We start from the raw sequence: 27664 nt of genomic DNA, 5'->3' as shown, positions 1-27664 counted from the left end.
TGCCTCTTTGTTTCCTGGTGTGTGAGGAGAGGACATTAAGAGTGCTGATAAAAGGAGCTCCAGAGACGGGCGTGAGCTGTGGGTATCAGCACGGACCCCAGAGACGGGCATGAGACACTAAGGCTGCTGCTGCAGCCACCAAGAAGCCTGTGTACAAGCACAGGTCACTATCCACACCTCCCATCCTGGGAGTCTGTGCAGCCTGCCACTGCCAGGGTCCTGTGCTCCAGGGACAACTTCCCCGGGTGAACAGACGGTGCGCCTCAGGCTGGTGCAAGGTCATGCTGGCCTCTGCCACCGCAGGCTCGCCCTGCATTCCCTACACATCCCTCACCCCAGCCTGAGTGAGCCAGAGTCCCCTAATCAGCTTCTCCTTTAACCCTGTCCTGTCTGAGCAAAGAACAGATGCCTTCAGGCGACCTACACGCAGAGGCAGGGCCAAACCCAAAGCTGAATCCTAGGAGCTATGCGAACAAAGAAGAGAAAGGGAAATCTCTCCCAGCAGCCTCGGGAGCAGCGGATTAAATCTCCACAGTCAACTTGATTTACCCTGCATCTGTGGAATACCTGAATAGACAACGAATCATCCCAAATTGAGGAGGCGGACTTTGGGAGCAACGATATATAGATAGATAGATAGATAGATAGATTTTTTTCCCTTGTTCTCTTTTCGTGAGGGTGTATGCATATGCTTCTGTGTGAGATTTTGCCTGTATAGCTTTGCTTTTACCATTTGTCCTAGGGTTCTGTCTGTCCTTTTATTTTATTTTTTTTTAGTATAGCTTTCAGTGCTTGTTATCATTGGTGGATTTGTGTTTTGGTTTGGATGTTCTTTCTTTCCTTTTTTTAACTTTACTTAAAAATTTTTTAATAATTATTTTTTGTTTTCTATTTTAATAACTTTAAAATTTTTTTTAATCTTCTTCCTTTCCTTTTCTTCTCCTTTTTATTCTGAGCTGTGTGGATGACACACTCTTGGTGCTCCAGCCAGGTGTCAGGGCTTTGCCTCTGAGGTGGGAGACCCAAGTTCAAACATTGGTTGACCTGAGACCTCCCAGCTCCACATAATATCAAACGGCGAAAATCTCCAAGATATCTCCATCTCAACGCCAAGGCCCAGCTCTAATCAATGACCAGCAAGCTTCACTGCTGGACACCCTATGTCAAACAACTAGCAAGAGAGGAACACAACCCCATCCATTAGCACAGAGGCTGCCTGAAATCATAATAAGGTCACAGATACCCCAAAACACACCACCAAACGTGGACCTACCCACAAGAAAGACAAGATCTAGCCTCATCCACCAGAACACACACACTAGTCCTGTCAACGAGGAAGCCTACACAACCCACTGAACCAACCTTAGCCACTGGGGAAAGCCACAAAAAACAATGGATTCAGAATAATGATAGTAAAGATGATTCACAATTCTGGAAATAGAATAGAGAAAACACAAGAAACGTTTAACAAGGACTTAGAAGAACTAAAGAGCAAACAATCATGAACAACACAATAAATTATATTAAAAATTCTCTAGAAGGAATCAACAGCAGAATAACTGAGGCAAAAGAATGCATAAGTGACATGGAAGATAAAATAGTGGAAATAAATACTGCAGAGCAGAATAAAGAAAAAAGAATGAAAAGAATTGAGGACAGTCTCAGAGACCTTGGGGACAATATTAAATGCACCAACATTCGAATTATAGGGGTCCCAGAGGAAGAGAAAAAGAAAGGGACTGTGAAAATATTTGAAGAGATTATAGTTGAAAACTTCCCTAATATGGGAAAGGAAATAGTTAAGTTCAGGAATCACAGAGAGTCCCATACAGGATAAATCCAAGGAGAAACACACCAAGACACATACTAATCAAGCTATCAGAAGTTAAATACAAAGAGAAAATATTAAAAGCAGCAAAGGAAAAACAACGAATAACATACAAGGGAATCCCCATAAGGTTAACAGCTGATCTTTCAGCAGAAACTCTGCAAGCCAGAAGGGAGTGGCAGGACATATTTAAAGTGGTGAAGGAGAAAAATCTACAACCAACATTACCCAGCAGGGATCTCATTAAGATTCAATGGAGAAGTTAAAACTTTTACAGACAAACAAGACTAAGGGAATTCAGCACAACCACACCAGCTTTACAACACATGTAAAGGAACTACTCTAGGTAGGAAACACAAGAGAAGGAAAAGACCTACAATAACAAACCCAAAACAATTAAGAAAATGGTAATAGGAACATACATATCGATAATTACCTTAAATGTAAATGGATGAAATGCTCCAAGCAAAAGACATAGACTGGCTGAATGGATACAAAAACAAGACCCGTATATATGCTGTCTACAAGAGACTCACTTCAGACCTAGGGACACATACAGACTGAAAGTGAGGGGATGAAAAAAGATATTCCATACAAATGGAAATCAAAAGAAAGCTGGAGTAGCAATTCTCATGTCACACAAAATGGAGTTTAAAACAAAGACTATTACAAGAGACAAAGAAGGACACTACATAATGATCAAGGGATCAATCCAAGAAGAAGATAGAGCAACTGTAAACATTTATGCACCCAACATAGGAGCACCTCAATACATAAGGCAGATTCTAACAGCCATGAAAGGAGAAATCGACAGTAACACAATCATAGGGGACTTTAACACCCCACTTTCACCAATGGACAGATCATCCAAAATGAAAATGAATAAGGAAACACAAGCTTTAAATGATACATTAAATAAAATGGACTGAAGTGATATTTATAGGACATTCTATCCAAAAACAACAGAATACACTTTCTTCTCAAGTGCTCATGGAACATTCTCCAGGAGAGATCAATACTTGGGTCACAAATCAAGCCTTGGTAAATTTGAGAAAATTGAAATTGTATCAAGTGTCTTTTCTGACCACAGCGCTGTGAGACTAGATATAAATTACAGGAAAAAAATCTGTAAAAAAATACGAACACCTGGAGGCTAAACAATACACTATTAATAACCAAGAGACCACTGAAGAAATCAAAGAGGAAATCAAAAAATACCTTGAAACAAATGACAATGAAAAGACGATGACTGAAAACCCATGTGATGCAGCAAAAGCAGTTCTAAGAGGGAAGTTTATAGCAATACAATCCTACCTTAAGAAACAGGAAACATCTCGAATAAACAACCTAACCTTGCACCTAAAGCAATTAGAGAAAGAAGAACAAAAAAACCCCAAAGTTAGCAGAAGGAAAGAAATCATAAAAATCAGATCAGAAATAAATGAAAAAGAAATGAAGGAAACGATGGCAAAGATCAATAAAACTAAAAGCTGGTTCTTTGAAAAGATAAACAAAATTGATAAACCATTAGCCAGACTCATCAAGAAAAAAAGGGAGAAGACTCAATAGAATTAGAAAAGAAAAAGGAGAAGTAACAACTGATACTGCAGACATAAAAAAGATCATGAGAGATTACTACAAGGAACTCTATGCCAATAATTGGACAACCTAGAAGAAATGGACAAATTCTTAGAAATGCAAAACCTGGCAAGACTGAATCAGGAAGAAATAGAAAATATGAACAGACCAATCACAAGCACTGATATTGAAACTGTGATTAAAAATCTTCCAACAAAGAAAAGCCCAGGACCAGATGGCTTCACAGGCGAATTCTATCAAACATTTAGAGAAGAGCTAACACCTATCCTTCTCAAACTCCTCCAAAATACAGCACAGGGAGGAACACTCCCAAACTCATTCTATGAGGCCACCATCACCCTGATACCAAAACCAGACAAGGATGTCACAAAGAAAGAAAACTACAGGCCAATATCACTGATGAACATAGATGCAAAAATCCTCAACAAAATACTAGCAAACAGAATCCAACAGCACATTAAAAGGATCATACACCATGATCAAGTGGGGTTTATTCCAGGAATGCAAGGATTCTTCAATATACGGAAATCAATCAACGTGATACACCATATTAACAAATTAAAGGAGAAAACCCATATGATCATCTCAATAGGTGCAGAGAAATCTTTCGACAAAATTCAACAGCCGTTTATGATAAAAAACCCTCCAGAAAGTAGGCATAGAGGGAACTTTCCTCAACATAATAAAGGCCATATATGACAAACCCACAGCCAACATCGTCCTCAATGGTGAAAAACTGAAAGCATTTCCACTAAGATCTGGAACAAGACAAGGTTGCCCACTCTCACCACTCTTATTCAACATAGTTTTGGAAGTTTTAGCCACAGCAATTGGAGAAAAAAAGGAAATAAAAGGAATCCAAATCGGAAAAGAAGAAGTAAAGCTGTCACTGTTTGCAGATGACATGATCCTATACATAGAGAATCCTAAAGATGCTACCAGAGAACTACTCGAGCTAATCAAGTGAATTTGGTAAAGTTGCAGGGTACAAAATTAATGCACAGAAATCTCTGGCATTCCTATACACTAATGATGAAAAATTTGAAAGTGAAATCAAAAAAACTCTCGCATTTACCATTGCAATTAATAGAATAAAATATCTAGGGGTTAACCTACCTAAGGAGACAATAGACCTGTATGCAGAAAATTATAAGACTCTGATGAAAGAAATTAAAGGTGTTACAAATAGATGGAGAGATATACCATGTTCTTGGATTGGAAGAATCAACATTGTGAAAATGACTCTGCTACCCAAAGCAATCTACAGATTCAATGCAATCCCTATCAAGCTACCACTGGCATTTTTCACAGAACGAGAACAAAACATTTCACAATTTGTATAGAAACACAAAAGACCCCGAATAGCCAAAGCAATCTTGAGAAAGAAAAACAGAGGTGGAGGAATCAGGCTCCCTGACTTCAGACTATACTACAAAGCTACAGTAATCAAGACAGTATGGTACTGGCACAAAAACAGAAATATAGATCAATGGAACAGGATAGAAAGCCCAGAGTTAAACCCACACACGTATGGTCACCTTATCTTTGATGAAGGAGGCGAGAATATACAATGGAGGAAAGACAGCCTCTTCAGTAAGTAATTCTGGGAAAACTGGATGCTACATGTAAAAGAATGAAATTAGAACACTCCCTAACACCATACACAAAAATAAAATCAAAATAGATTAAAGACCTAAAGGTAAGTCCGGAAACTATCAAACTCTTAGAGGAAAACATAGGCAGAACACTCTATGACATAAATCACAGCAAGATCCTTTTTGATCCACCTCCTAGAGAAATGGAAATGAAAAGAAAACAAATGGGACCTAATGAAATTTCAAACTTTTGCACAGCAAAGGAAACCATAAACAAGACCAAAAGACAACCCTCAGAATGGGAGAAAATATTTGCAAATGAAGCAACTGACAAAGGATAAATCTCCAAAATTTATAAGCAGCTCAATAACAAAAAAACAAACAACCCAATACAAAAATGGGCAGAAGACCTAAATAGACATTTCTCCAAAGAAGATATACAGACTGCCAACAAACACATGAAAGAATGCTCAACATCATTATTCATTAGAGAAATGCAGAACAAAACTACAATGCAGTATCATCTCACACCAGTCAGAATGGGCATCATCAAAAAATCTACAAACAATAAATTGTGGAGATGGTGTGGAGAAAAGGGAACCCTCTTGCACTGTTGGTGGGAATGTAAATTGATAAAGCCACTATGGAGAACAGTATGGAGGGTCCTTAAAAAACTAAAAATAGAACTACCATACGACCCAGCAATCCCATTACTGGGCATATACCCTGAGAAAACCATAATTCAAAAAGTCATGTACCACAATGTTCAGTGCAGCTCTATTTACAATAGCCAGGACATGCAAACAACCTAAGTGTCCATCAACAGGTGAATGGATAAAGGAGATGTTGCACATATATACAATGGCATATTACTCAGCCATAAAAAGAAACGAAATTGAGTTATCTGTAGTGAGGTGGATGGACCTAGAGTCTATCATAACAGAGTGAAGTAAGTCAGAAAGAGAAAAACAAATGCCATATGCTAACACATATATATGGATTCTAAAAATAAAAAAAAAAAGTCATTATGAACCTAGAGGCAAGCCGGGAATAAAGACACAGAACTAGAGAATTGACTTGAGGTCATGGGTAGAGGTAGAGGTGAGCTGGGACAAAGTGAGTGAGTGGTAGTGTATATATGGATATATATACACTACGAAGTGTAAAATAGATAGCTAGTGGGAAGCAGTAGCATAGCACAGGGTGATTAACTCGAGGCTTAGTGACCAGGTAGAAATTTGGGATAGGTAGGTTGGGAGGGAGGTGAAAGTGGGAGGAGGTATGGGGATATATGTATATGTATAACTGATTCACTTTGTTATAAACCAGAAACTGAAACACCATTGTAAAGCAATTATACTCCAATAAAAATGTTTAAAAAAAAGAAAAAACCAAACGTAACAAAACGGCAAAAAGTACATACCTATCAATAATTACTTTAAATGTAAATACACTAAATACTCCAATCAAAAGATATAGAGTGACTGAAAGAATACAAAAACTACTAGAGTTTATCAATGAATTCAGTAATGTTCCAGGATGCAAAATTAATACACAGAACTCTGTTGCATTTCAGTACAATAACACCATAGTATCAGAAAGAGTAATTAAGAAAACAGTCCTATTTACAAATGCATTACAAAAAACAAAATACCTAGAAATAAATGTAAGAAGGTAAAGGACTTGTACTCAGAAGACTATAAGACACTGATGAAAGAAATAGAAGACAACACATGCAGATGGAAAGATAAACCATGTTCATGGATGGAAGAATTAATATTGTTAAAATGATCATACTACCCAAGGCAAGCTTCAGAGTCAATGCAATCCCTAAAAATACCAATGGCATTTTTCACAGAACTAGAATAACTAATGCTAAAATTTGTGTGGAAACAGAAAAGACCCCTAACAGCCAAACAATCTTATGAAAGAAGAAATCATGCTCCCCTGATTTCAAACTAAACTACCAAGCTACAGTCATCAAAACAGTATAGTACAGGCACAAAAACAGACACATAGATCAATGGAAATGAAACCACTCTTATATGGGCAATTAAGCTACAATAAAAGAGACATATACAATGGGGCAAAAAACAGCTTCTTCAACAAATGGTGTTGGGAAAACTGGGCTGCTACATGCAAAAGAATCAAGCTGGACTACTTTCTCACACCGTGCAGAAAAATAAATTCAAAATGTATTAAAGACAAATGTAAGACCTGAAACCATAAAACTACTGGAAGAAAACATAGGCAGTACACTCTTTGACATCAGTTTTAGTAATATTTTTAGATGTCTCCTCAGGCAAAGGAAACAAAAACAAAAATAAATGGGACTACATCAGACTAAACAGGTTTTGTTCAGTAAAGGAAAGCATCAACAAAACAAAAAGGCCTACTGAATGGGAGAAGATATTTGCAAAGGATATGTCTGATAAGGGGTTAATATCCAAAACATACAAAGAATACATACAAATTCCACTCCTGGGTATTTACCCGAAGAGAAGAAAAGCACTAATTAGAAAAGATATATGCACCCCTGTAATTATTGCAGCATTATTTACAATAGCCAAGATATAACCCAAGTGCCCATCAATAGATGAATGGATAAAAAAGATGTAATATACATACAATGGAATATTACTCAGTCACAAATAATAATGAAATCTTGCAATTTGCAACAAGGTTGGAACTAGAGAGTATCATGCTAAGTTAAATATGTCAGACAGAGAAAGACAAATACTGTATGATTTCACTTATATGTGGAATCTAAAAAACAAGTGAATAAGTATAAAAAACAGAAACAGAGCTGTAGATACAGAGAACAAACAAGGGCTTGCTGGAAAGGAGGGAGTTGCAGGGAGGAATTAAATAGGTGAGGGAGTTTAAGAGATACAAACTTTCAGTTGCAAAATAAGTGAGTCATGGATATGAAATGTGCAGTGTGGGGAGTATAAAAATAACTATGTAATATCTTTGTGTGGTGATATATTGTAACTAGACTTACTGTGGTGATAAGTTTGAAATGTACAGAAACACCAAATCACTATGCTATGTAACAGGAACTAACAGTCTTGTAGGTCAATTATACTTCAAAAACAAACAAACCAATTAAAGATGATACAAACAGATGGAGAGATATACCAAGTTCTTGACTGGAAGAATCAACACTGTGAAAATATCTATACTACCCAATCTACAGATTCAATGCAATCCCTATCAAACTACCAGTGGCATTTTTCACAGAACTAGAACAAAAAATTTCACAATTTGTAAGGAAACACAAAAGACCCTGACTAGCCAAAGCAACCTTGAGAAAGAAAAACGGAGATGGAAGAATCAGGCTCCCAGACCTCATAATACACTACAAAGCTACAGTAATCAAGATAGTATGGTACTGGCATGAAAACAGAAATATAGATCAATGGAACAGGATAGAAAGCCCAGAGGTAAACCCACACACATATGGTCACCTTGTTTTTGATAAAGGGGGCAAGAATATACATTGGAGAAAAGACAGTCTCTTCAATAAGTGGTGCTGGGAAAACTGGACAGGTACATGTAAAAGTATGAAATTACAACACCATACACAAAGATAAACTTAAAATGGATTAAAGACCTAAATGTAAGGCCAGACACTATAAAACTCTTAGAGGAAAACATAGGCAGAACACTCTATGACATAAATCACAGGAAGATCCTTTTTGACCCAGCTCCTAGAGAAATGGAAATAAAAACAAAAACAAATGGGACATAATGAAACTTAAAAGCTTTTGCACAGCAAAGGAAATCATAAACAAGACAAAAAGACAACCCTCAGAATGGGAGTAAATATATGCAAATGAAGCAACTGACAAAGGATTAATCTCCAAAATTTACAAGCAGCTCATGAAGCTCAATATCAGAAAAGCAAACAACCCAATCCAAAAATGGGCAAAAGACCTAAATAGACATTTCTCCAAAGAAGACATACAGATCGCCAACAAACACATGAAAGGATGCTCAACATCACTAATCATTAGAGAAATGCAAATCAAAACTACAATGAGGTATCACCTCACACCAGTTAGAATGGGCATCATCAAAAAATCTACAAACAATAAATGGTGGAGAGGGTGTGGAGAAAAGGGACCCTCTTTCACTGTTGGTGGGAATGTAAATTGATAAAGCCACTATGGAGAACAGTATGGAGGTTCCTTAAAAAACTAAATACAGAACTACCATACGACCCAGCAATCCCACTTCGGACATATACCCTGAGAAATCCATAATTCAAAAAGTTATGCACCGCAATGTTCACTGCAGCACTATTTACAATAGCCAGGACAGGGAAGCAACCTAAGTGTCCATTGACAGATGAATGGATAAAGAAGATGTGGCACATATAAGCAATGGATTATTACTCAGCCATAAAAAGAAATGAAACTGAGTTATTTGTCGTGACGTGGATGGACCTAGAATCTGTCATACACAGTGAAGTAAGTCAGAAAGAGAAAAACAAATACTGTATGCTAACACATATATATGGAGTCTAAAAAATAAAAATGGTTCTGACAAACCTAGGGGAAGGACAGGAATAAAGACACAGACGTAGAGAGTGGACTTTAGGACATGGGGAGGGAGAAGGGTAAACTGGGATGAAGTGAGAGAGTGGCATGGACATATATACACTACCAAATGTAAAATAGATAGCTAATGGGAAGCAGGCACATAGCACAGGGAGATTATCTCAGTGCTTTGTGACCACCAAGAGGGGTGGGATAGGGAGGTTGGGAGGGAGACACAAAAGTGAGGAGATATGGGGTTATATGTATATGTATAGCTGGTTGACTTTGTTATAAAGCAGAAACTAACACACCATTGTAAAGCAATTATACACCAGTAAAGATGTTAAAACCAACCAACCAACCAACTAACTAACTCATAGAGAAAGAGATCAGATTTATGGTTAACAAAGGCAAAGGGTTAAGGGATCGGGAATTAAATGAAGGCAGTTGAAATGCACAAACTACCAGTTATAAAGTAAATAAGTACTAGGGAAGTGATGCACAACATGACAAATATAATTAATACTGCTGTATGTCATATATGAAAGTTGTTAAGAGGGTAAACTCTAAGAGTTTCATTACAAGGGAAAATTTTTTTCTCTTTAGTTTTGTATTGATGTGAGATGATGGATGTTCACTAAACTTATTGTGATAATCATTTCATGATGTATGTAAGTCTAATAATTATACTGTACATCTTAAACTTATACAGTGCTGTGTCAATTATATCTCAATAAATTCTGGAAAAAACTTTAAAAAATAATGTTAACAATACTATCAAACAAAAAGAAATACTGTAGAAGAAAAGATTAATATATAAGATTCTATGACATTTTATATACTACCTACAAACAAGTTGAAATTTATATTAAACAACAATACTATTAACAATAGTATCAAGAAAAAAAATTCTTAAGGATAAATATGATAAAGATGTAAAATCCCTTTGCACTGATTACTGTAAAACATTGCTGACAGTAATTAAAACCTACATTTTTAAATGAAGAGATATCCCATATTTGTGGGTTACAAAACTCAGGATCTTTAGAATGTTAATCCTCCCCAAATTGATGTATGTATTTGATGTAATCACAATCAAAATCCCAGCAAGCTTTCTTTTTTAGATATTGGAAAAATGACTTTTAAATTCATATAGTTATGCAAAGGATGTAGAAAAACCACAAACAATTCTAAAGAACAAAGGTGGAGGACTAATGCTATTTGATTTCAAGACTTATTATAAAGCTACAATAATCAAGAAAGTAGTACTGGTGTAAATATAGACCAATAAGTCAGTGGAACAGAATGGAGAGTCCAAAAGTAAGCACACACATATATAGATAATTAATTTTTGATAGGGTGCATATGCAATTTAGCAGAGAACATACAGTCATTTTAACAAATGATGCTGGAACAATTAGATATCTGTATTTAAACAAACTTTGATCCATATCTTATACCATGTAAATAATTAATTCAAAATGGATTGTAGATGTAATTGTGAAATATAAAATTCCAGGAATATGAGGAAAATTTATGTGAACTTGGGTTCAGCAAAGATTTCTTGGTTATGACACCAAATATGTGATACATAAAGAAATATATTGATAAATTGGTCTTCATTAAAATAAAAAGCATCTGCTCTTTGAAAGATCCAATTAAGGTAATGCAGAAACAAGCCATAGACTGAGAAGATATTTGAAAATCATATCTCTAACAAAGAACTTGGTTTCTAGAACATATAAAGAACTTTGAATGCTTAGTAATATCCACAAAAATGGGCAAAAGATTTAAACAGATACTTAACCAAATAATAGAAACAGATGGAAAATAAGCACATGGAAAGATGTCCAGCATCAGTCATTAGGGAAATACGTATTAAAAACCACAATATGAAGTTACTGTATCCTTGTTAGAATGTCTAAAATTAAAAAGACTGACTATTCCCAGTGTTGACAAGGAATATAGGAAGCAATTGAAATCTTACACACTGCTTGTGAGAATGCAAAATAGCACAATCACTTTGGAAAACTGTTTGACAGTTTCTTAAAAAGTTAAATGAACACCTACCATATGATCCAAACATTCTACTCCTTAATATTTATCCAAGAGACATGGAAGCATATGACCATACAAAGACCATGTAAAGACCAGCTGCATGAAAGAAGCCAGACAAAGAAAGTGCACCTAGTGCACTATGAAATTCCAACTAATGAACAGTTTCAGAAAGTAGATCAGCAGATGCCAGGGGGTGGAGGAATTACAAAGGAGCATGAGGGAACTATTGGGGGTGATGATTATGTTTGTTAACATGATTGCAGTGATGGTTTCACAAGTGTATGCAGATTGTATGCTTTAAAAATGTACAGTTTATTGTATATCTGTTGTACCTAAATCTGTTAAAATTATTTAAATAATCATATTTCATTGATCTCATTGATATCTTTGTGTATACATTAATAAGGATAATAGTTGTATTATAATTACATTCAATCTCTTCTTTTACAGAACAGGGCAGTTGGGAAACCTGACAGCTCCTTGCAATTCTCATTGTAAATGCTCATCTTCATTTTATTCTGCTACATGTGGAAGAAATGATATTCGATATTTTTCTCCTTGCTTTGCAGGTTGTACATATTCTAAAACATTAAAGAATCACAAGGTAATTATCTTTTTCTCTGCTTCGTCCTCTCCATTAAGAAGTGCAACTTATAGATGATGTTTATATTTTACTCCTGCTGTCTATAAAATCCTTTCCCCCTCTTATTTTCCGTTTCTTAAATTTTTCTTAAATTATGGCTTCATGTGATAACAATACATAGGACTTGTGAGAATTGGGAGTGAAGTAGGGACCCAGGTTTTAAAAATTCTGCGTTTCTCTTTCCCCTCTCTTTGTCTAGTCTGTGTGACGGGAAGAGAGCAACAAAGAGGATATTTCCTGACCCATGGGCATTATATCATCTTCCTTAGCAGGCAATAAAGTACTTTATTAGTACTTTATTTATTAGTATGTACATAACAATATTCTTTTTCCTGTTACACAGATCATTTTATCACAGTATATTAGCATGCCTGACCAACTTTAGTTCCTCGTTGTCATATTTTCACTGGCCTACTATTTAACAATATATCTTCAGTTTTTAATTGAATATTAAAAAGATTATATACCCTTTAAAAATTCTTTCTTCTTAAATGTTTAAAATGAGTCTTTAAAATTTTTAAATTTAAAATGGTTATTTATATGTATTATGTATTTTAAAAACTATTACATGTTTTAAATGATTTATATATTTTAAAATATATTTAAAATGATATTTAAAATCTTTAAAATATATTACTGTGGGAAGCTTTAAATGTAATAGAAAACCAAAATGAACTCCCATATGTTAGTTACCCATCCTCAACAATTTATTAACTTATGGAAAATCTTAATTTACACTCCTGTTTACTTCCTCTCCTCCATTTTATTTTGACAAGTAAATGATTTTTTAAATCTCATGTTGTCACCACAGAATAAAGCAGAACTGCTTGACCTTGGCGTTTTGATCCGTGGGATATTCAAGAGCTAAAAATGCCAGCCACTATATAGCTTCCACCCATCTTTCTTTTACTGGGAAATCCCTTTTAGGGATTTGTTTCTATTTCATAAAAATCTTTATAATTTCCTTTCATTTCTCTAAGGAATAATTAATAATGAATAATGAAATAATTCACAAAATAGTGACTCAAACTGTGTGATAACATTTGATGCTGAATAAAAATTGAAAGAATAAAATATATTTGAGAAAAATTAGATCTGTTACGAATTACCCAGGACAATTAGCCTTGAAAGAAATAATGGCTCTGAAGGAAAACTCACAATAGCAGAAGTTATGATTAGTACAATTTGATACAGATGAAACCAATTAACGGATAAAATATACATTAATTTCAAATGGGAAAGAACTGATGCCAGTAAAAATAATTTTAACAAAATGAAAATTAGAGAAATACCATATACAAAAAATTATTGTGTCTAAATTGTGTTAATGGAATTCCCTCTGGAAAATTTTTTTCAGTGAAACTATGTCAACTTTGAAATAATTCTGATTAAATGTTCGTATTCAAAATATAAGGGTCAAATGTATTAGAATTGAGTGCTCTTCAATTACACTTATGCAAAAGTTTACAAGAGGAGTGGTAGGAAATACTACACCTTTGAAGATTTCTAAGTTTCTATAGAAAATCACAGCTTTACCAAAACTGAAAATAGATATCTGCTCTTCATGTTGATAATATTCCAAGTGTTTTGCCTCATTGAGACCCACATATTCTTATCCATGCTATCAAGATCTTCAAATTTCCTTATATAGATACGAAAGAAATCTTGGGATTTCCTTCCTGATCTTCTCACTGGGACTAGCTCTTTTCAGCAGCTGTTATGGCTTTCAGTATAAAATAGCAGTATCAGGGATCTTCTTCCAGAGACTGCTGTAGTCCAACAGGAGCCTCATTCTACATATCTATAGAGAAGGGAAGTCAGTCTCATCCAAAGCATTAAGGATTACAAGAAGCCAGTCTTCAGGATCTCTTCCAGTTGAAACATCCCTAGAATATTTTACCTTCATTTACTGATTTCCCACCTTTGTGCTATTTTTGTCATATATTTTATTTCTCCATATATTTTAAAGGACACATACTGTTATTTTTTTGTACAGTCAGTATGCACTTATATTTACCCACTTCCTTGCATTTCCATGTTTTCATATGAGATTTTTTTTTTTCCTTAAGAACCATATTTCACTCCCATTTCTGAAAAGAAAAACTGTCTTCACTTGGTATGGAATTCTGTATTGGCAGTGATGCCCACCTGCCACCCCACCCCCTAACTGTGGCCCGGCGTTTGAAAGATGTCATTATATTGTCTTTATGTCTCTGGCTGCTTAGCTGCTTTTAAGATTTTCTCTTTGTTTTTGACTTTTAGCAATTTTACTTTGATATGCCTGGATGTGGTTTTCATTATATTTATTTTGCTAGGGTTTCACAGAATATCTTTAGTCCGTGGATTTATGTCTATCAGTTGGAAAATTCTCAGCTATTATTTCTCCCTCACTTTCTCCTCTTTTATTGGTTGTGGAGGAGGCACCATATATTAATTTAATATTGCTGCATAACAAATTACTACAGCCTTAGTGTCTTTAAATAATACCCATTTATTATCTCACAGGTCATAAGTCCAGATATGGCATTGCTGGTTCCTCTGCTCAGAGTCTCACAAACTGAAATCAGGGTGTTGGCTGAAATGCATTCCTTTCTGGAGGCTCTGGGAAAAAATCTACTTCCAAGGTCATTCAGATTTTGGGCCAAATTCAGTTCCATTGGGCTGTAAAAAATGAAGTCCCTATTTCCTTGGTAGCTGTCTGCTGAGGGCCAATTTTAGCTCTTAGAGGCCACCCCCATTCTTTGCCACATGACTCCTTCCATTTTCAAAGCCAGCAACAGAATCTCCCTTGTGACACATGTTTTGAATCTCTGACTTCAGGAAAAGCTCAGTTCCTTTTATATATTATCTAATTAGGTGAAGTTTACCTCTGTCTCTTAAAGTCAGCTATGCCATGCAACATAACTTAGTAAAGGGATTAAAATCCACCAATTCACATCAATCTAGGGATTATGCAGGTTTATAAAATAGCAGGATGGGAATCTTAGGTGCCATCTTAGTATTCTGCCTAACAGCAGACTACAAATAGACCTTTCTACTGTATCCCATACTCTTTTGCTCTTTTCTCTATTTTCCATCTCCTTTTATCTGTTCCATTCTAACATTTATGTTTCTGTAGAATCCAAGTCCCTGGTGAAATTCCACATCATTTAAGATATTTTATCCATTTACCCTCTATTTTCTGGAAAATATTAATCATAACTATTTAAAGTTCTTGCTATTTAGTCTACTATCTGTAGTAGTCTACTTATATTTGTCCTAATTTTAAGCCAATTATTCTTGTCATTTTGCATACCTTGTAATAGTATATGAAATTCTGAACATTATATATGAAAAATGTATCTTAATATAATTATACAGTTGTCTATTTCTCTCTTTATTTTGACTTCATGTATTTTAGACCCTCTAATTGTGTGCATACACATTAAAATTGTCACAGCTTCTTGATCCTTTTATCTTTACAAAATGTCCCTTTCTATCTCGGGTAATACTCTTTGTCTTGAAGTTTGTTTTATATATTAAACAGTCACTGTAAGCTTACTTGCTGTTTTCATGGTTTATCTTACTTCTATCATTTTATTTTCCAGCTGTTCATGTCTTTATGTTTAAAATGTCTCCTGTAGCCAAGGTATAATATGCTTTTGCTTTTTCCTCAATTCTGTTAATGTCTGTCTTTCAATTGGAGTTTTTAGACAACTGACATTTATTATAATTATTGATATGGTAGACTTAGATCTATCTTCTTCTTTTATTATTTGAATTGAATATATTTTACTATTTCATTTTAATATAATTTTTCCTATTTTGGTTGTATCTCTTTGGATATAACTCTACAGCTCTTCAGCCCTTCCAGAGCCTAATATCTTTTGATTCTACCATCTGTTCACTAAAGTTTCTTCACATTTTCACTTTTCCCCTTAGTCATCTTAGGTTCTATGGTCTGCAATTATTTGTTGTACTAGATATCTTTTTTCTGACCTCCAGATCCACTTTTCACCTTCTCTACCCTCTCACTGTTCCAAGAGACCAAACTATAGGATGAGAGTTCTATTATCATATATAATCTATTATCATATAGACTATGATAATAAGGAGTCTTGATAGAAAGTCAGAAAGATGGGGGGAAAAAGTGAAGTCGTTGTGTTTATTTTCTTGGTTCCCTCTCTGAGCCATGGACTGACTGCCTCCCTTGCCTGCAAGTCTTAACTTCTTTCAGGGAGGCCTTCTCCATATGACCTTCTCTTTCTGGTAACCATTCTTACCCTAGGACCCTTCAAATCTACTTTCAAAATACATGCTAGATCTGACTATCTTCATCATTTTCTCTGATACCCGGGCCCCAGTCACCAATGACTTGCATCTTACTTTAAGAGCTTTTTAACTGTTTTCTCTGCTTTTACCCTTGCTTTCACAGTTCAGTAGCCTCAATATATCAGCTAGAGTGATCTTTTAAAAAATGTCATTTATACATCTATCCCTCTAATGGTTTCACATTACTAAGAATAAAGACTGAAGTTCTTAAATTGCTCTTGCAATTACCTACCAGTTTCTATATAAATCCTTCCCTCATTACTCCAATTTCATTTTCTCTTAGTTTCCCTCATGTTCACTCTGATTCAAACAAATTTTTCTCCTTGCTTTTCTTTGAATTTTTCAAGCAAGCTCCAGTCCCAAGGCTTTTCAATTTCTGTTTTGTTTTTCCCACCTGGAATATACTTCTTTCAGGTAACCACATGGCTCACTCCCTTACCTTCTTCAAATCTCTGCTCAAATATCACTGTATCATTGTAGCATTACCTGTTCATGTTAAACTCACCCCTATAATCCCTGTTTTTTTTCCTTACTTTATTTTTTCCTCCATAGTATTCGTCACCATGTGCTCCATTAAAGGTTCTTTTTTTTAAAAAATTGCCTATCTCATGCTAGCAAAAAATTTCCTACATGAGGGCAGGGATTTCTATTGTATTGTTTACTATGTTTTCACAATACCTAGAATGATGTTTGGCACATAGGCATTATAAAAAAAATATGGTAGAATGAATGATTTGCTATTTAGATATTTCTATTTTTCTTTAATATATCCAGTAACCACTTAGCAGCTTCCCTAAACAACGGACATGGTTTTTGTACCATCATTTTCTGAATCACACAGGTTCAAGCCATCTTTATTTCCTCTTATTCCTTCACTGGTAACTTAGTTTAATATTTCTACTGAATTTTAAAAATTATTATTATTATTTAATTTAGAATCTTTTCAACAGATTAACAAATTGCTAACTGGTCTCTGTATCTCCAACTCTGTTTATCTCTTCTTAGAAAATACCACCTATTCATCTTCCTTGAGTTATCAATAATAATATAACAGCCCCAAGTTTTCCTTCGTTCCCATTAGGGACTACATTATGACTTATGTTGGCTTTAGGCACTTTTGCCTTTTTAAACCCCTTCCTTCACTTAAAAAAAGAAAGAAAGAGAGAGAGAGAGAGCGAGATTTAATGTACAACTACTTTGGCATAAAGACAAATATGATCCAGGCTGGATGCATTATAATATATTCATTATTATGATATTTATTTTTTCTCTGATTTTAAAAGACACTAAAATTAAAACCTTTTTTTTTTGGTTCTGAAAGTATTGTGGGTCCTAGGTACACTGTGCCTACTCTGCCTAATAGATAACAGCCCTGTCATCATCACATACAAAATAAAGTCTTGCCTTTGCAGCATAGTTCTAAAACTGTCTACGATTGGGTAACTCTCCATATTTCAAATTCCAGCTAAAATTCCACTTTATTCATTACATTTTCCTTATTTGTCCTTAATCTATATCTCTCTCCAACAATTATTTGTACAATTAAATGTAAATATTTTTAGTGAAATTTCTTAAATTAATAGAATTTTTCCTAAGTAACTATAATTATATATACATGTACACAATTCTTTGTTAGGTAAAATACCTTGATCTTATTTATCATTAGTGGTTCATTTGTAAGTTATGAATGGCAGATTTAATATAAGGATATTTACTAATAAAACTGCCTAGTCTCCCTGTAGTTATTGATTTAATTTTTATTTTACAATTATAAGAGTTTTTGTCTTGTGACTATATTTCTAAAAGATTGTTTCCTGTCTTCATTTTCATAGACATATTACAATTGTTCTTGCATTAAAGAAGGATTAACAACCTCAGATAATCAAGGTGACTTTATTGACGCTAGACATGGGACATGTGATCCAAAGTGCTATAAATTACCTTTGTTCATTGCTTTTATCTTTTCTACAATTGTATTTTCTGCTTTTGCTGGTGTACCAAACATCCTGACCATCCTTCGGTGTGTATATGTTATTCATAATCATTATTCATTTAATACATATGAAAGACAAGTTTAGGAAGGTTTTAGAATATTGTAGTAAATGATTTATGCTTTTGTTTCAAGGTAGCAACTGCTAGAGGGGAAAATTGTTATATTTTCAAAATTCATGTATATGCTTAATTCTCTATTTTAACTAATTTATTTGCATAAAGTATGTATATAGATAACACATTTAGTTTAACTTAAAACTAAATTTATTTACTTAATTTAACATACCTGGAAAATTCATAAATATAGGAAAAATCTTAATTATAACACATGTGATTACAATGTTGATTCATTGGTTATAGATATTTATTGACTATTTACTTCTATATTAGCCAGTTTGACTATGAGAAGACATGTGTCATCAACAAAGGAACATAATAACTTCTAGAATTTTGGAATTTCAATACATAAGTTTATTATTATTCTAAATTAAACCAACATTTGTTATTCATTTGTTCTTCCTGAATATATGAAATATATTTAATATTTGTTTTTACCATAGTAGCAGAATAATTGGTCATTATTTTCAGATTATTTTTTTCAAAAGACTAACATAAACCTTTAGGTCATGAGGAGCAATTTGTTGTACCCTAGGAAAACAGACTAAAAAACATGAATAAATATATGCAAAAGAAATCTGAGTTGGGCACACATGGTCTCTGACTTCAATGAACTTGCAGTTTAGATGGGAGACAAAACTTTAACATATCAATACAGTGAAGCAGGTTTTTACTTATTCACCTAGATCTGGCACTGAAACTACAAAAACTAATAAAATATGGACCTTGCCTAAGCTGCTTAGAGTTTACTAGGGGGAGAAAAACACATAAAAAGGAGTGCAGGGAGGGCTTCCCTTGTGGCGCAGTGGTTGGGGAGTCCGCCTGCCGATGCAGGGGACACGGGTTCGTGCCCCGGTCCGGGAAAATCCCACATGCCGTGGAGCGGCTAGGCCCGTGAGCCATGGCCACTGAGCCTGCGCGTCCGGAGCCTGTGCTCCGCAACGGGAGAGGCCACAACAGTGAGAGGCCAGCGTAAAAAAAAAAAAAAAAAAGAGTGCAGGGAGTTCTTAGAAATGCCATGATTAAGACTTGTACAGATTGACCTGGGAACAAAGTGGAGAAAATGGTCATTTTTATCTAGGATGATTTGGAAATGCTTATAGACAGTGTGGCACTTGAACTTGAGTTGTGAAGATAAGTGATTTCTCACAATGCAAGCAAACTGGGGGCAAGTTCTTAACAGGAAAAATTAGTAGGAAAAGTAGAGGCAAAAATGTGTGAAATATCTTGGCAAGGAGTTTGTTATGACAAGAGTAGCATGATTGTAAATTGGACAGGGAGATTTGAGCTTGGTAAGGGCCTGGTCATGGGAGGCTTTCTTTGCCATGTTAACGTGAATGATGTTATCCTATATGCATCTAGAAGCCATTGAAAAGAGTAAACCTCAGAAGTAAAAGTTATCAAATATGTGTTTTAGATAGATTAGTTTGAAGATAGTGTGGATGATGAAGCTGATAGAAGAAAACAAGAAACAAAGGAAGGTACTTAGGAGACCAGTTTAGAATTTATCTCTATTTAGAGATAGAGAGAATAGAACATAATAGAGAAATATTTAGTTTGGATAAAAGGGCAAGGTTATTAATTTGATGTTCCTGGTATAAAATGTGGAAAAATCTAGAATTATGTCCAGTTGTCCAGTCTGGGGAACTAAATGAATTATAATGTATTAACTGAGATAAATTCAAAGAGAAGAGAAAGCTCAGATTGAACATAATCAGTACAATGTTGAGCATGCCTTAACATTGTATGAAACTTCTAAGCAAATATTCTCAGCAGTGAGATGAGAAAGATGATAGTAATACTCCAGAAGTCTAGTTCTGAATCTTCTCATGTCTCCTGGTAACTGTAGAGAGCAATAAGTAGAATAAAATATAACATGCATGCACACACACATAAACACACATGCACACATATACTGTTTCAGTACAATTATGAGATCAACAAAAAATGACAGAGTTGTAATTGCATATAAATATTGCCAAAATTGAAGTAGAACAAGGAACCAGCTTGTAGATTCATAAAGATGTTACAAAGAATAACAGGGAATGTGGAGAGGGTCTCAGGATTGACAGATCTCAAATATCTCCAGCATATATTTCTGCTCAAGAAGAGAGGATGGTACCTTAAGATGGAAGTTCTGGGAGTAGGACCGAGGTAGATAAGTCAAAGCAGAGTATTTTTGGAAAGAATGGGAAAAAAGTTTTGCAAAATGCCAAGGGGGTCCAGACATAGCAGATCTAAAAAAGTGCCAGCAAAATACCATCTACAAGTGAATACATAACTTTGGAAAACAATAAATATGAAGAGATCTCGAAAGCCCAGATCTGGCAGTACAAGTTCTTTTGAAGCAGGCCAGGTTTGCAGAAGCAGAGAAGGTATAACCACACATAGGGACTATATTTAACTCCTCTATGTAAACAGAGAAGATAACTCTTCAGTTTTGAAGCTTGGAAAGCTGGGTGCATGTTCCATTCCCATAACTTTCTGCCTCTAGTTTAAGAAAACCCATCTCATTCAAAATGATTAAGTAGAAAAGGAAAAGCTTCTGCCTACCTACCAAATAATTATAGTGAGAGAAATGAAAATTATTAAGCATTACTTTACAAAGGACAGTGAAAACTCACTAGAACAATGTTACCATGAATCAGATAAAAATATAAATGTAACTATATGTAAGTTTAAGTTAAAAAAATTAAACAATCTTGGCCACAAAACAAGAGAAAAATAGCTAGGTGAAGGAGGCTATGGAATGAAAACTGACAGAACTCAGGAAAGAAAGAAATGGGAAAAAATTTATAGATGAAGACTAAATTATAAAGCACACAAGGAAGAAAAGACAACATAGAAAGCATGTATGTGGCATAGAAGAGGGAGAATGGAGAATATAAAATAAAAGTAAGAAAAAGTATTAGAGAAAATAGGCAAATTTGGAAGATAGGAAAAGGAGATCCAAAATGCACATAACTGCAGTCCCCAAAGAAGAAAACCAAAAAAATAAATATTTAAATCTGTAGCTAAAGTTTACTGAAATAATAAATAATGATAATTAATGAATAATTAAATAAAATAATATTTGAACCTACATATTGTAATGGCACATCAAGTGTCTAGGGAAATTGATCCAGAGCAATCAACACTGAGATGTACTGTGGTAAAATTATTGGATGTAAAGATGCAGAAATAATCCTTTTGTCATCTAAAAGAAAAAAGGAAAAACAAAAGTTTGGCATCAGGTTTCTAAACAGCAGCATTCACCTCCAGAAGACTGGAGAAACACTTAAAAGATCCTCAAGGAAGGAAAACATGAGCTCATTATTTCGTCATCAACAAACTGCCCTACAGTTATAAACAGTTTGGATATGGAAGTACCCGGGATATGTTGATATCAGATACTCCTTAAGAACTGACAACAAGGCAAGTTGTAACCAACCAAGATATGATTGGGGAAATTTTGATAAAAGGTCTGGCGAGGGACTTCCCTGGTGGTACAGTGGTTAAGAATCTGCCTTGCAATGCAGGGGACGTGGGTTTGATCCCTGGTTGGGGAACTAAGATCCCACATGCCATGGAGCAACTAATCCCACGTGCCGCAACTACCGAGCCTGTGCGCCACATAGAGAGAAGCCTGCACACTGCAACGAAGAGCCCACACGCCACAACAAAAGATCCTGTGTGCCTCAACGAAGATCCCGTGTGCTGCAACTAAGACCCCGCGTGCTGCAACGAAGACCCAACGCAGCCAAATAAATAAATAACTAAATATTTTCAAAAAAGAAGGTCGGGTGGCAAGCATCAAGTATGTTAAACTACTTAGATTTAACTACCTATATTTAGCTAATATATTTAACTAAGTGCAATTAATTTATGCTAGAACTGAGGCAAATACTAAGCTAAGCATAAGGGTGGCAAAATAGAATGAAATGTAATATGCTTTGATAAAGTAGAAATTGTACAACTAAGAAAAATGGGAGAAGTAAACAGGGTAGAGATCAAAAGAAGGATAAGCTTGATGGCTGCCTAATAGATAATAAATGGAGAGTCAAGGGATATTATTTTTATAGACATTTTATTGAAGCATAATATGTTTTCAGAAGAGTGCACAAATTGCAAATGTAAATTGATGGATTTTAACACAGCAAAGACACCTATGTAACCAGAGTCCAGCCCAAGAAACGGATAATACAAGTATTCCAAAAGCCCCTCCTCCACCTCCCTTCTTGTCTAAACCCTTAATGCCTAAAGATTACCACTCTCCTGACTTCTGCAGTGAATAGGCTAATTTGTTCTGTGTTTGAACTTTATGCATACACAGGAGAATACAGCACATAGTCATTTGTGTCTGCATTTCGTTACTCAACAACGTGCTTTTAAGAGTCATTCATATGGTTGTATATAACAGAAATTCATTTTCATTGCTCTGTAGCAGTACTATCCAATCAGATTTTGTAAAATGATGGAAATGTTCTGTATCTCTGATATCCAATATAGCCTCTAGCCACATGTGCCTATTGTGCATTTGAAATGTGGTCAGTGGAATGAGGCACTGAACTCTTAATTTTATTTAATTTTAATTGACATAAATTTAAGTAAGCACACATGGGTAATAGTTAACCATATTGTACAACATAGTTTTATAGTAGTCCATTGTGTGAATATACTAAAATATATTCATTCTGTAGTTAATGTTGTTTCCACTTTAGGGCTAATATGCTGTTTCTATGAACATTCTTTTACTTGTTTTTTGGAAAACATATGAATATATTTCTATTGAGTACACATATAAACAGCAGAATTGCTGAGTCATATGTATGTTAAGCTTTTTAATAAATTTTTAAAGTATTTGCACTAGTTCATTCTTCTAGCAGTCTATTGTTAATTGTTCTTAAACTCAAGCAATTTTGATAGGTGTATAAGTGTTGATATTTCATTGTAATTTTAATTTCCCTATTCAGAGGATTAATATTATTGAGCATGTTTTCCTTTATTCATTAGCCATAGGAATGTGCAATTTTGTCAAATGTCTTTTCTGTTCTTTTGTCTATTTTTACATTGGGTTGTCTGTCTTTTTTATTATTGATTTGCAGAATTTCTTTATATACTCCAAATGTGGGAGTCATTTGACATATATATTCATGACAAATATCTTCAACTCTATGACTTGCCTTTTCACTCTGATAATGGCATCTTTTGAGTGAAATAAATTTTTAATTTTAATGTCCTGTTTAAGAAATCTTTGCCTGATCAAAGTCATGTGGACATTTCTTATGTTATTTTAATAAGAGATTATAAAATCAGTAATTCAACTGGGAATGATATTTTTTGTATAAAGTTGGGACCCAGGTTCATCATTTTTGGATGGATACTAATTGACTCACCACCGTTTATTCAAAGGCTGTCTTTTCCCCACAGACATGCACCAGCAGACTCTATATATGTGGTTCTATTTCTGCACTCTGTTCTGTTCCATTGGTGTATTTGAGCATCCCGGTACCAACATTACACTGTCTTAATTGCTGTGTATTTTTTGTGAATATTTACATCAGTCTTTGTTGTAAGTCCATCTTTGAGATTATCTTGGCAATTCTCGGCGCTTTGTATTTCTAGGTGATTAAAATCACCTAGTTAATGTCCATAAAAAACATGCTGAGATTTGGATTGGAATGTCTTTGAATCAATTTGGGAGCATTGCTATACTTACCACACTGAGTCTCTTGATCAATCAATGAAGTATGATTCCTTCAGTTATTTAAATCTTCATTTATTTCTCCAATAACGTTTCATAATTTTCTTTTTCAGAGTTGAGGTCTTAAACCTCCTTCATTAGATTCATTCCTAGGTAACTGATGTTTTTGATATTTAGTATAGCATAGTATAAAATAGTTGTTTATTACTGGTATGAAGGAAATGCAATTCATTCTTATTGCTTTGACCTTGTATTTTGTGACTGTGTTCATATTAATTTCTAATAGTTAGTTGGTAGATTACTTCAGATTTTCTATGTAATAATGAACAAAATTCACCACATCAAAGCTGCAAAGAAATAAAGGCTTTATTTGGCGTCTGAGAATTCCAATTCAGGAGACACTGATCTGAGCAAGAGTTGAAAATGTGTTCCAAGGAGGAGATAAAAGACAGGGGTTTATAAAGGCAAAAAACCCAACAAGGTTGCAAAAGTTGTTTCAAAAGAATTATAATTGGTACTGGCAAGCCAAAGCTATTCTTATCTTTATGTGATTGGTAGCAAAAGGCTACCACTAGAGGGAGGGAAAAGTTCATTACTGTGACAGGTTGCAGGTTTTCTTGTAGAGTCCTTGGAATATTTGTGGTTTGGCCCAATTCAAAAGTTCATGGTTCCAGCTGGTGAGGATGTGCGTAAGCCCTGCTTCCTTAATGGCCTTCCAGCTCCATTTTAAAGAGCTCTCTTAGCAATATGTTCTCTCTTTTTTTTTTTTTTTTTTTTGCAGTACGCGGGCCTCTCACTGTTGTGGCCTCTCCCGTTGCGGAGTACAGGCTCCAGACGCACAGGCTCAGTGGCCATGGCTCACGGGCCTAGCCGCTCCACGGCATGTGGGATCTTCCCGGACCAGGGCATGAACCCACGTCCCCTGCATCGGCAGGCGGACCCTCAACCACTGTGCCACCAGGGAAGCCCTGGTATTATTTTTTAATTAAATCTTTGGAAGAACTCAGTTGTCATGTACCTGGCCTAGAATTTCTTTGTGAGAATGTTTTAAATTAAAAATTGAATGTCTCTGTGTGTGTGTGTGTGTGTGTGTGTGTGTGTGTGTGACTAACAAATCTTTCTGCTTTTATCTTTATAATTTCTATCATTTTACTTCTATGTTTTTAGTATTTTTATTTTATTCACCTATATCTTCTGTCTATTGGTATATATGCCTTTTCTATCCAAGTATAAATTTAGCTGCATCCCAGAAGTCTTGATATATATTTTTACTCATACTTTCAATTCAAATATGCCTTTCAATGTATTTTTCATTTAAACCATGTGTTATTTAGAAGTGTACAGTTGGTGCAAGGTTGGTTCCTTCTGATGGCTATGAAGGCAGGGTCTGTTCCAGATATCCATGGCTTGTAGATGGCTATCTTTTCCTGAGTCTTCACATTATCTTCACTCTGTGAATGTCTATGTCCATATTTTCTCTTCTTACAATGACACCAGTTATATTGGATTAGGGCCTACCCAACTGACCTCATTTTAACTTAATTACCTCTGTAAAACCCTGTATCCAATATGATGGCATTCCAAAGTACTGGGAGTTAGGATTTTTGGCATATTAATTTTGGAGGGAACAGAAATCAGTCCATAACAGTAACAAACCATCCCAGGTTTAGTCACTTAACAACAACAATTTATCCTTATCTTTCATGGTTCTGCGAGTTGACTGGGCTCAACAGGGTAGTTCTTGCTTAAGGTTTCTCTTGAGCTTGTGGTCAGATGGCACATAACATTTGAGTTACCTGATAGCATGACTGGGTTAGATTTCCTAGATGGCTGACAATTTAGGCTAAATTTTCCTAGGAGCTTAGGTGGAGCTGTTGATTGGTCATAGAGGCTTCTTTGTGTAACTTAAACGTCTGCTAACAAAGTGCAAGAATTCCAAAAGGGAACATCCCAGGTTTTAGTGTTCTAAGAGACCCAGGCATAAGGTACAAGGCATAAACTGCAAGGCTTCATTAGACCTAGGCTGAAAGTCCAAGAATGTCACTCTTCTGCATTCTATTTGTCAAAAAAGTCATGTTTCAAAAGAGGGTGATTAGATTCCATCTCTTGATGTCAGGAGCAACAAGCATGTATTGGGGGAAAAGAGGAATCAATGATAGCCATGTTGAGTGATTATCTATCACAGTATCTTTCATTGGTTTTGGAAAATATTTAACTATTCTTTCTTCAAATATTGCTTCTGCTCTATTCCTTATCTACTCACCTTTTGGATATCAGTTACACATATTGTAAACCTTTCACTATATCCATGTATCTTTTATTCTTTTTTACTTTCTGTTTTCATTTGTTTTTATGCTCTGTGCTTCAGACTAAAGTTTTTTCACTGATCTCTAATGTATTAATAATATTTCCACCTGCTTTTCCAGTTACCTGTACTCTAGTTTACTAATTCTACCATCCCCTGTGTCTAATTAGTTGTTAAATTCACCTATGAGTTCATTATAATTAGTGTACTTTTCTGTTATAGAATTTTATTTCTTTTTAATAGATTCTAGTTCTCTGATAATATTCTCTTTCTTGTCATCTGTTTTCTTGGACATATTAATCCTCTAAATTTAAAATGTCTGTCAGATATCTAGTATCTGAATATTCTGTAGTACTATTTAAATTTCATTTTTTTCTCTTGACTCTGTCTCTTATAACTCCTATAATTATTTTTAATCATGTGAGATTTTGTGTACCAAAAATAATAGAGACTCTGAACATTAATAACTCCAAAAATATTTTACAATAGCTTTATTAAGGAAAGTAGAATAGGAACAGTTCTCTGTAAACCAAGCAGGAATTTAGCTGATTTAAGGATAGGTTTAAGTTTTTTAAAGACCTTATCAATTTTCAGATTGTCCTTTATCCTAGAGTATCATCTTTCAAGAGGTCCTGATTGAAAGGTATGTTGAACATAGGATCCTTCACTTTTGGTGACATTTGAACTCCAGTATTTGTCTACCCAGTCACAGTAAAACTTCCTAGAGCAATATTATCAGTTCTTTTTACATTGCATTAGAAATAATAGGACTTCCCTGGTGGTGGAGTGGTTAAGAATCCGCCTGCCAATGCAGGGGACACGGGTTTGAGCCCTGATCTGGGAAGATCCCGCATGCCGCAGAGCAACTAAGCCCATGAGCCACAACTACTGAGGCCCCGTGCCACAAATACTGAAGCCCATATGCCTAGAACCCGTGTTTCGCAACAAGAGAAGCCACCACAATGAGAAGCCCGTGCACTGCAACAAAG

At 35.0% G+C, this 27664-nt stretch overlaps 1 protein-coding gene across 1 annotated transcript in view; it reads left to right on the top strand.

The window, feature by feature from the left end:
- Positions 1-27664, top strand: part of SLCO6A1 (solute carrier organic anion transporter family member 6A1) — a 104923-nt gene that overhangs the window by 64236 nt on the left and 13023 nt on the right. The window contains exons 9-10 of the mRNA XM_030843084.2: positions 12075-12228; positions 18411-18598. Coding sequence (XP_030698944.2) covers positions 12075-12228; positions 18411-18598 — 342 coding nt within the window. The remainder of the gene's footprint in view (positions 1-12074; positions 12229-18410; positions 18599-27664) is intronic.

The sequence above is a fragment of the Globicephala melas genome, chromosome 3 (assembly GCF_963455315.2).
Source record: "Globicephala melas chromosome 3, mGloMel1.2, whole genome shotgun sequence".
Lineage (NCBI taxonomy): Eukaryota > Metazoa > Chordata > Mammalia > Artiodactyla > Delphinidae > Globicephala > Globicephala melas.
The sequence above is the reverse complement of the archived record's forward strand: the minus strand, read 5'-3'. Positions and strand labels throughout refer to the sequence as shown.